This window comes from Melanostigma gelatinosum, assembly GCF_949748355.1.
Source record: "Melanostigma gelatinosum genome assembly, chromosome: 22".
Lineage (NCBI taxonomy): Eukaryota > Metazoa > Chordata > Actinopteri > Perciformes > Zoarcidae > Melanostigma > Melanostigma gelatinosum.
The window spans coordinates 12,752,274-12,763,450 of NC_136655.1; the positions used below are offsets into that span (position 1 = coordinate 12,752,274).

The 11,177-nt window shown below is 43.6% G+C and overlaps 1 protein-coding gene across 1 annotated transcript; it reads left to right on the forward strand.

Annotated features, from left to right (window-relative positions):
- Positions 1-1,422: 1,422 nt before the first annotated feature.
- Positions 1,423-4,879, forward strand: mapk12b (mitogen-activated protein kinase 12b; the record flags this gene model as incomplete). Its single annotated transcript, XM_079294612.1, has 12 exons — positions 1,423-1,541; positions 2,179-2,308; positions 2,484-2,542; positions 2,620-2,731; positions 2,929-2,958; positions 3,255-3,302; positions 3,406-3,520; positions 3,623-3,694; positions 3,868-3,947; positions 4,202-4,280; positions 4,373-4,546; positions 4,815-4,879. The coding sequence occupies 12 exons, from the start codon at positions 1,423-1,425 to the stop codon at positions 4,877-4,879; spliced, it is 1,083 nt and encodes a 360-aa protein (XP_079150738.1).
- Positions 4,880-11,177: the final 6,298 nt, after the last annotated feature.

Here is an 11,177-nt window from a genome sequence, read left to right on the forward strand (position 1 = left end):
TCCCTTGTTCCAATTCAGTGAATTATGTCAAGTGTGAATTGCGTGTCTCCACCTTCAATTAAAGGCCCTTTCCTGTTGCCTGAAGCAAGTTTCATTAACAGTTATTCCAGTCTGTTGACAATGAACATAGCTGCCCTTCACAGAGCCCTGACCTCAACCTCAACCAACATCTCTATGGGATGAATTGGAACGCCAACTGCGAACCAGGCCAATGGTCAGCCAGGCTCCAAAAACTTGTTGATAAGCCTTCTTAGAAAACTGGAGGCTGTTGTAGCAGCATATTGTTATCCTTGGCTTTGGGGTGACATATAGGGTGACATATGGACACATACAGTCGGTTGGCCAAATATAGAATAGAATATTATACAGTCTAGTCTAGTTAACTCAAGTTAATAGTAGAGTATAGTAAATAGTTTAGAAGACTGGAATACTATAGTCTACAGTATGGTATAGTATAATACGGTACATAGTAAAGCACAGCATAATATAGGATAGTATGGTATTACAGAAAAGAATGGAAAAAATATAGTCTATGGCATAGACTATATGCCATAGTCGAGTCAGTATGGTAAAGCATAATACAGTAGTAGAGTATAGCATTGAATAATCTAGAATACAATAGTATACTATAGTATATCACAGCATAGCATATAGTCTAGAATATTATAGTAAAGTGGAGTATAGAATAGCATAGCAGCGAATGAGAATAGAATACTACAGCACAGAATAATGTAGTAAAGATTAGTTTGGAATAGTGCAATGTAGAATAGCATATTATAGATATATACATATATATAGTACATAGTATAGAATATAATCATATTTTATCGTATAGCATGGCAAAATATAATATATGGTATAGTATAGTCCCGTCAAGTAAAGTAATATTGCGATGACACCACAGGAAATAAAAGCATCATTATAATCAATCTAATCAATACATTTAAACAGATTATTAAGCAATCTGGACACATTTTTAATGGCATTCTATGATGATCATTAATGCAAAGTTACAGGCTCGTTTGCCATCTCTGCATGCATGTCATTCTAGGGGTATTAGTATTATACGGTAGGTCTATAACGTGAACCTTAGGGTGGGCAGATGTGTTGTGGCTTTCCCCCACATTGTAGACACACCCATATACTGCCCTGGCGACCAGGAGCCATGACCAACAATGTCTGTGTGTGTGTGTGTGTGTGTGTGTGTGTGTGTGTGTGTGTGTGTGTGTGTGTGTGTGTTGGGGGTGGCTACCCCGCAAAGCGCTCAAGGGGTCCGCTGGAGGAATTTGCGCCGCACCAAAGTCTTCTCTGCGGGACGGACAGCGAGTCTTGGTCGTTTGGAAATAAAAACAAATAAAAAGCTCAGTTTGTTTACATGAGCGGACCCACACCCTGACCTCAGCCTCGTCTAGTCGGTGCGGTATGGCTGTGCGGGCCAGGACGGGATACTACCGACAGGAGGTAAACAGAACCGCGTGGGAGGTTCCCGAGAGGTACCGGGACCTGAAGCAGGTCGGAACAGGAGCCTATGGGGCGGTGTGGTAAGTGAGACATCGGCTTTAGTAGTATTTTAAGTATTATATGTAAAGAAATCAACAGAAACGGACCTTATGCATTAGAAACAAACAACACAACTACATCAAAAAGTACCATGTTAGACCATTTAATGAGTCACCCTTTTTACCTTTTACTTGTGTAATCTAGTGCTATTCCTGCAGCAGCAGTGCTGCTGCTGCTGTGGGATATTTTGGTCAGCAGTATCACCAGCTGGCTCAGCAGGGCCTCTCTGTGCATCGTGTTGTATGGATGAGGGTCAACAAAGAGCACCACCCCCCAGTCTCATTGTTTGAAAGAAGTCAAAGAGCCCGAGTTAAGTGTGTATAGAATGCACCGCTGCATTGTCTTTAGTCACAAACAGACAGCAGACATTGTCTCTTGTCCTATAGCAAGAAAAGGCACAGGTGTAATTCATATCCTTAATGGGGCACTGTTCCATTTAGATGCTATTAATTACACTTGGTGGATTTCCTATATAGATATGTTCAAATGTGTGCCGGGAAAAACGTCTTAAGTGATGGAATTTGGACACAACAATTGAGTTGTTGTTGGTAAAATTGAACCTGCGCAAGCATTCTTTTTTTGAATGACGTAAGATACCTATGTACGTGTCTGTTTCAGTTCAGCATGGGACCGCCGGATGGGGACGCAGGTGGCCATCAAGAAACTCCATCGGCCCTTCCAGTCTAAACTTTTTGCCAAAAGGGCCTACAGGGAGCTGCGACTCCTCAAACACATGAAGCACGAAAACGTAAGAAAGACAAAAGAGGGAGAAGTATTTTAAAGTTGCACAATGCATCTTGGCTGTTTATGGGGTTTTTTTTCAACAAGGGGAATAGGACGGCAGCATGAAGCCGATAAGACATGTTGAAGGGGGAAAGACAGCTATTTCTTATCTTATTTTTGCTTTCATTTCTCCCGATCAGGTCATTGGGCTGCTGGACGTTTTCACTGCTGAGATCGCATTGGACCGCTTGCGTGACTTGTAAGTTCCCGAGCGCTGCCGCCTATAAAACGGGTTGTTTTTCCTCTGGAGTGATCCGACTCCTCTCATCCCTGCAGTTACCTGGTGATGCCGTTCATGGGCACTGACCTCGGCAAGCTGATGAAGATGGAGAGACTGTCAGAGGACAGGGTGCAGTTCCTCGTCTATCAGATGCTGAGAGGACTCAAGGTGAAAACCGCTGCCGACGCGGATACATGCACGTTACTCATTAGTTACATTCACCAGCAGCCGCACAGTTTCTCTTAGAGCAGTGTCAACACGTGTAAGTGTGGTTACCACGTCTCCTCCAAGTAAGGGTCATACACTTGTTTTTTCGCGAGTTGAGCTCAAGTTGCTGATGCTGTCTGTGTCTCCTCTCTCCTCAGTATATCCACTCTGCAGGGATCATTCACAGGGTGCGTGACCTTTGACCTTTCAGACCATGAGCTTTGGGGGTGGGGCTCTTGCTCTTTTCCACACTCGATCCCATTCATCCTGATTCCCACACAGGGAGCTTTGCTTTGTGCGCTTACTTCCATGCCTTTATCAACACATTGATACGCTGTCTGTTTCATTTTATATTGATGATTTCATTACAAAATATTTTACTTTGTCACCTGAAAGTCTCTAGGTGTTAACATGTAACAGATGTTTGCCCCAAAGCATTCTGATGACTTCTATGTATAACTCTTCTTTTGATCTTCTTCTCCAGGACCTTAAGCCTGGAAATTTAGCCATCAACCCGGACTGTGAGCTAAAGGTACTCTAACTTAACATGAAGTTGTTTTAATGTGAACATGCCACACACCTAAACATTTCAATGCAACAACTCTGCTTTTCTTCCCCCCCCCCCCCTGCTTTAGATTCTTGATTTTGGCCTGGCAAGGCAGGCCGACGCGGAAATGACCGGCTACGTCGTGACGCGCTGGTACCGAGCGCCCGAGGTTATCCTCAACTGGATGCACTACACGCAAACTGGTAAACCCTCGTCACATTTTGTGTCAACGGGAACGGAGGAACAAAAGGCGAAGAGACCCCGTGTCACAAACAGAGAGCTAACGTTTTTCTCTCTTGTTGCAGTGGATATTTGGTCGGCAGGTTGTATCATGGCAGAGATGCTGCTGGGGAAGCCGCTGTTTAAAGGAAGCGATCGTATCCTTGAGTGTCATCAACACCGGCCTGGTTTTGTCTCAATCATTAAATCATTTAATTGCCTATTTTCACTGTCTGGACATGTTTACACTCAAGCATTATACAAGAAAGCTCATACTTGAAAAGTAAAAAAATCCATGCAACGGATGGTTCTTGACCACAGCTACTGCCAGACCTGGACCAGCTCAGAGAAATCATGAAGATTACAGGAACCCCAGCGGCTGACTTTGTTGTGAAGCTACAGAGCCAAGACGTAAGTCGTGCCCTGGGGTCGGACTGCCACGCTTAAGATACGCTAGATGCACTCACTGTAAAGCTGAAAGCGGATATTTCAAAGTTTACTCACTCTGAGTGTTTGGTTTCAACCTTTTGCTCTGAAATGGTCAATAGAAAGACAATAATCACAACAAAATCTTGTCCATACCCGTCTTCTCTCTGACTTGTAAAAAAGGTCCTTAGCACACCAGCCTTTGTCATCCTCTTTCTCTCCACCTCCTCTCTCGACAGGCCAAAAACTACATCAGAAGTCTGCCAAAAGTGCCAAAAAAAGACTTGCACTCCCTTTTCTCCAAAGCGAGCTCAAATGGTACGTACAGATCTCTGCTCCCCACTTTAGCCGAGTGTCGGTGGCGTCGAACCCAGTTGTGCTGACCTTTGACATGTATGTGTGCCACGCAGCGGTGTGCGTCCTGGAAAAGATGCTGCTCCTGGACCCGGAGCGCAGGGTGAGCGCCTCGGAGGCGCTCGACCTGCCTTTCTTCAGCGAGTACAGAGAGACCGAGGAGGAGACTGAGGCGCTGCCTTATGATCAGACCATGGACAACTCGGACCTGCCGCTGGACCAGTGGAGACGTAAGAAACGTTCGTTATGTCCATCCGCAGGTCATACTCGGTGTAGTTACAGTACCTGCTGTTTGCCAGAGGAGGTCACTGCAGATCTTTGATGGTACGTGACTGTTAATGTGTAACGATACACAGAAGGAGCCATTTACTTTATATGCAAAAGGAGAAATAACGGGAGGAAAAGCAGTTGCATAAGTGTTGAACTCTGGTGTGAAAGTAGGACGGACTCTTGAGTTAGAATGGCTGATGTGTAATCCTCTCTTTTCTGTTTGTGCAGGTCACACTTTCACAGAGATACTGACCTTCAGGCCGCCCAGGGACTCCAGAGAGACGTCACTTTAAGAGCACACACACATTCTGCACACGTACACACATTCTGCACACGTACACACATTCTGCACACGTACACACATTGCGTGCACATACAAATCTGCACCAAAAAAAGAAAAATTCTTGTTGACTTTGTCTGTGTTTGTGTAGAAGTAATAATATGATTCGTTTGTTAAAGTTTCAATAAATGTGATATGCTCAGTTGTTAAGAGGCTCAGCTGTGTGTTTGTGTGTCAGATTATTTATCCATCAACCATAGACAACGTGTTCGAATTCATAAAGCTACTGCTCCTTGAGGCCAGTAAATCCATTGTCTGGCAGTTTTTTATTTTTTTTATTTGTCTGTTTGCATTTTGATAATTTCGTCTGATACTGGATGTATTTCGGGAACAAAGGGCGAGGTCACCTATTGTACAAGTACCAAGGTAAATGCTGGGAATGCAGAAGTGAATAATGTTGTCACACACACATCATATTAACCACTGCAGTAGCATAAACCATTCATCTTCATGTGAGGATGTTTAAAATAGTCAATGAAAACAGGGCCAACATAAAGGACTAATTCCAACATTTTATTTTAGGTGTTTAGGTGTAGCTGGAATAAGATGATGCCATGTTACATTTTGTTGTGGGTATGTGTTTTCCAATATGAAATCCCTATTTGTCTGGGACAGGTTCCTTTTTACAGTGATCAGACCTGTAACAACAATCTCCTGACCATTAAACCAGCCCACAATCTCCAAAACACTCCCTCAAAGTGACTCTGAGCCAGAGGCCCGAAGACGGGAGAAGTGTGTCTGTCTCATCTGGAAAACTGACCCAACATTCACCAGTAAATAGTTCTTATTTGTTGCTGAGTAAAATCTGCAAAATGTCACCCTCTACGGGGTTTGCTCTGCCATCAATTAAGACAGCAATGGATTTGTCATTAGAGTGACTAAGAAGGCAGATATGTTTCTTCTCGGCTCTCTCTAATAAGACTTTGACGCCTGATGTTGACTGACTGACTGTGCAGTGGCTGGCTGTCTATTTCCTGGTGGCCGTACACCTGAGATTCGTACGGGACAATGGATAATACCGTCATATCTAGAAAATACGGAGGACGCTCAAATCTCAGGAGACTTCTGTTGCTGCTGTTTCTGGCAGGTAATACAAGGATTATCCTTCTGAGTGGAAGAGTTGATTTGTAGTTGTGATAATGTGGTCATTGGCTCAGTGTGTAAGTGCTGATTCAGCTGTTGGGAAAACTTTAGTTTTCTGTGTTTTTATTGGGGAAACTCTTTACTTTGTGTATATAACACCCTTTATAAATGTAATGGATCATGAACTACAGTAAACTTGTCAGGAACTTTACTTAAGTTTTCCATTTCAAGTTACTTTATGCTTCTGGTCCTCGACATGTCAGAAGTAAATGTTAAACTTTCTACTCCATTTCATGTATTTGAAAGCGACTTGAAAGATTAAGATTGTAAAAAATATCAGCTTTTAGAACATGAGGTATTGCTGTAGAATTACACAACACTATTTAAAGTAGTCACAATTAGCTCCGCCTCAACCAGCTACAACAGTAAAGTGCGACTTCTAATCCAATGATTTAATACACACATTCTTAATGCGCTTTCTTACATGTACAATGGCACTTTAATAGTGGTGTAATGCAAGCCCATGCTTTAATTATAGAAGAGTTATGTCAGTGAAGTAGGCAAACGTCAGCTATCATGAGACAAACGACTGCATGCTGCTGGTCAGACCGTGTAAAGGTGCAGCAGCAAAATGCTGGAGCGTATTAAACTAAGAGACGGTGCATTTTATTGCTTGTAAATTATAAGTTATTTTTTCTTAATTAATTGGTGTGATGCTTCTTCCATCACAGCTTTTTTTGTTCAACTCAAACAAGATATTTGACAAAAACAACTCAAAGGTCCACTTGTTAGCTTTTGGGTGACCTTTCACCCATATCACACCATCTGCTGATGAAGAATGTAAAACAGCCGCTGTTATTGGGATCAACCTGTTGGCTTGCAAGCCGAGTAGCTAATTATTTCTTCCACAGCCCTTTTATGACTTTGTGAGTTCATTCTTGACATTTCGAAACAGCAATTTTTACAAAACAACCCACTATTTCCGCTGATGACTCTGCGATTCGATTGAAAGCTCTGGAATAAAAAGCTGTAAGTGGACTCGAGTTGGGATTGTTTCGTCAAAGTAGCATTTCCAACGCCAAGAACGGACAATGACACCCTAATGCTAATGTTGTGGATAACCGTGAATATGTTTTCATTGGCCGTGTAGGCCTTCAGCCAGTACTGTCTGCAGATGGAGAGAAACCTCAACTAGAGGACGACAATGAGAGTGAGTGATTTTACATTCAAATAAACAATAAAACCTATATTCAAGATGCTATCTGTATTCATTTGAACCTCCAGATACGCACAAAAAAAACACAATAAATGTATGATTGCGACACAGAGAAGTGGATCCTGTCTCTAGATCACAGTGGTAATCGTGACTGGTGTCATTTTCAGATGGAGAGAAAATCAACTGTACGATCGTCGGTCCGGACTACGTGACTGTGGGTGTGCCGAGCAGCGTCGAGTGCGACACCGACTGCCGAGCATGTACTTTTTCGATGTCTTTGGACGGCCAGAGTGCCCAGGGTCAGGGAAACGTGTTAGCCTTCACTGTTAACAGCTGGGCGGAGGCCCTGACGGTGACATGTGCAGTTACAAATAGCAGCACAGGGCTGAAGTCCACGACAACAAAGCGACTGCAAGTGCTAGGCAAGTGACAGCTGATTTCTTTATTTCTGAATGAGATGATGTTAGAGTTGGTGTCTGTGTAATGAACCAGCATATTCACAACTTCTGCGCTTTGTGAGCGCATTTGCTTTCTAATGACTTGTACGTTTGTCTTCCTCACACCTTAGCCGGACCTGCCAATGTTTCCATCTCAGGCCCTGATCTGATGCAGCCATCGGTGAGCCACACCTACAGTTGCCACTCCTACTGTCGGCCATCTTGCACCTACGCCTGGAAGGCAGATAAAGGCCCGTGGATAAGTGGTCAGGGGAATGTTATGGCTATCACTCCTCAGGAGATGGACAGCTCCAAACTTCTCATGTGCAAAGCCACCAACAGCGTGTCCGGGCTGTTTGTCGTCGCTATTCGAAACATAGCTGTGATATGTAAGTGAACGAGTTTCACTACTAGTGGGGGGGGGGAATAAGAGAACCTTTACAGTAAAAGTATTTTATTAATCAGTACATTTGCAGTTATTAGCTTTTACTGACCTCTCCTCACTATCTTTCTTTCAGCTGGTCCATCCAATATTCAGATCAAAGGCCCCGACGTGATAGAAATTGCAGAAAAGTACAAGTTTGTGTGCACCGCTGAATGCATGCCCTCTTGTCGCTACGTGTCGTCTGTGCACGGTCAGACCGTGAGGGGCAACGTGATGGAGATGACGGTGGATCATCCCCTGAAATCGGTCACTCTCAAGTGCGAGGCTCAGAACATCGCTTCAAAGAGGACCGCCACAGCCTCAAAGACAGTACAACTAGCACGTAGGGTTCAAACGTGCATCGTCGTACATCCCTCTCAATGCCGTGCACGGTTACTTGAACCGGTTTCTTTTCTCGTGCCCAGGGTCAGATCGGAACCTGTCCGCTCGGAACCTGTCCGCTCGTCCTGAAGAGGCCTCGGCTGTGCTGCTGCTGGCCTTCATCATTTCTGCTGCCTGGCCACTGTGACAGGTGAGGCATACTAATGTAGCAGGGGGCGTTATTACATTAGCTGTAACGGCATTTACAGACGTATTGTCCCCACCATCATAAAAACAACTCACCTTTTTCTTTCTCCGTCTTTGTCTCTGTCTGTCAGCTCTTTCTTGCCGTGAATGAATTTGTGATGAAGAATTGTGTTTGAGCTGTGCAGAGTTATTGACTCATGGACCGGTAGTTTCATCACGCTGCTTTCTTCTCCATTGGTGTGGCAGGTTAACAGGTGGCCGAACCCTGTTTGAACTTCCCAGTGAGAGGTGTGGAAAAGCACTTCAATATCCAAGTGTGGACATGTCATGAATTTGTTGACTTAGTAAGATTCTTCCACTTGGTTACATTTGAAATGTTGATGTCGATAAATTAATAAAATGCATTGATGACTTGAACCACAAGACTCTGACCTTTTCTTCAGTATCCACATATGTACAATTTGGGGCGCCACGCCACTTGTATCTCAGTAACTGGATCAACATATCTAATCATCTAATATCTAATCTAATCATATTGTGCAAGTCACGACTAGCTTGTGAGCCGGAGGGCTAAACAACCGGAAAGAAGGATGGCTGCTACCTATAGCTGGTACTACTATATCTGTGCCTACATCTTTCAAATAAAATGAAGTGTTTATAGCTAATTGCATTTCATTTTCACACATTTATGCTGTGCTAACCCACTTCAGCAACACGGCTTCAAGCCAACATGCCCTCTTCCTATAGGGGGCTCGCTCCAGATGTGTAACAGCAGGGAAGAAACCGATGCCATCGGGAGAGGTCTATGACACAAATAGAAGAATATGTTTGACTCATACATATATTATTAAAGAAATAAATCATAAAAAATATACAAAATTCCAGAAATCTAAAATCAGGTGGGCTTTCTTCCAACATCTCTTTGTTGCATCAAAATGTCATTGTAGTGGTTTCCATACGGGACCAGACTCAGGTGTTTTTAGTCAGGGCTTCTGCTCAGGTTGGTGAGTGGAGCTTTGCTGGAAATGACCTAAAGCCACGAAACCTAAAGAATTAATAACACGTCATAAAGCTGTCATTCGTTACAATCTAACAACAGGAGGGTGAGGGAGATGTGAGTCATAGTTTCCAGAGAAGTCTAATCACACAATAAGTGAAAAAACACCTGTGTAGGTGTGTGTAGAGGCTTTAAAGCAGAGCTCTTGTGAGGATGTCAAAGGGATCAGATGGTCTTGATGGTGTTGATTCAGCCGTGGCTCCACCTGCAGGTTGGATGGTGATGGAATACCACTGAGATCGGTGGTGGGAAGTGATGTAATCACACTCAACGGGCTCATTTCCAACCCGATGAGGCACATCGACATTGCAGGGAAATTTGTGCGTGTCGAAATGTAATCTAAATGGAAGATTACACCTCAGGTCCATGTTTTTCTGTAATCTCATGTCGGCAAACAGCAGTGACAGTTTAAAGACACGCCCAGGGTTCATATCGGTCCGCTGACGAACACCTTCTGAAGTTTCCTTCGTGCTTTGATCAAACAAAGATGTCCTGTAAATCATCTGACATTTCATTTCTGAGGTTTGATTTACACCTTTTGGTGAGGTCATGGTAGTAGAGAAGGTATAGGGACTCTGCCAGTAATTGAAATATAAATATAATCAACCTTTTTGTTTATTGGGGAAAGTTTTCTCGAATATCTGAGAGACAGTTTGGGAGGCACAATTAAAAGTTTTGCCTCTAATAGATTCGGAAAAATTGTAGTTGCAATTATTATTACTATAATGTATATCTTAGGGTGCAACTCGTGTTAAGCAATTTCAAACTATGAAAATTGAGTAATGATAGTACATTAACAGAACCCGGAAGAAAACACCAAAAACATATCAGATCTGTCAGGCCGCTGGGATTAATCGAGTTTAGTCTTTACATCTGCAACCGCAGGCAGATATGAAAAAGTGACGGCGCCGCATGGCCTGACCTGAATCAGGTACAAAAGAAACCGCCAACCCACCAAAGACAAAACCACACAACACGTCGGCCGCATGCACGCCCTCTGCAGAGAATAGAGCCAGCTGATAAAGCTACACGCTGCCCTCCTTTGCCAGTAACATTGAGGTCATTTATTGTCTGTGTTTTATAATTAGCGGGTGATAACAGTGGGCAAGGCCTTTTCTCCCCCATGCCTTATAAGAGTGCGGGCGGTTAGAAGAGTGTGGATAGTTGTTGGGATTGTCTGCAGCAGCATGGATCATCACTCGGCCGGTCTGCTGCTGCTGTCGCTCACCTGTTTAACAGGTAAGAGAGGCCGTCCTGCTGCCGCCAATCAGCAGCTCGGCAGGATTAGCAGTTAAATGCTCATTAATTCAGACATTCTTTACTGAAAATTCTTCGGTGTCGTATGAGCGACTGGAAATTGATGAATGTTGATGTATTCTCTTCTCTCATAACCAAGGTTTTTCTACAAGTGACACTGGGGAGGCCATGGGGGAAAAGTCATGTAAGATCCTTTTAATTGTGATTCTCACGCATCAGCAAATGTTGACTTTCTTTGCTCTTTTCTGA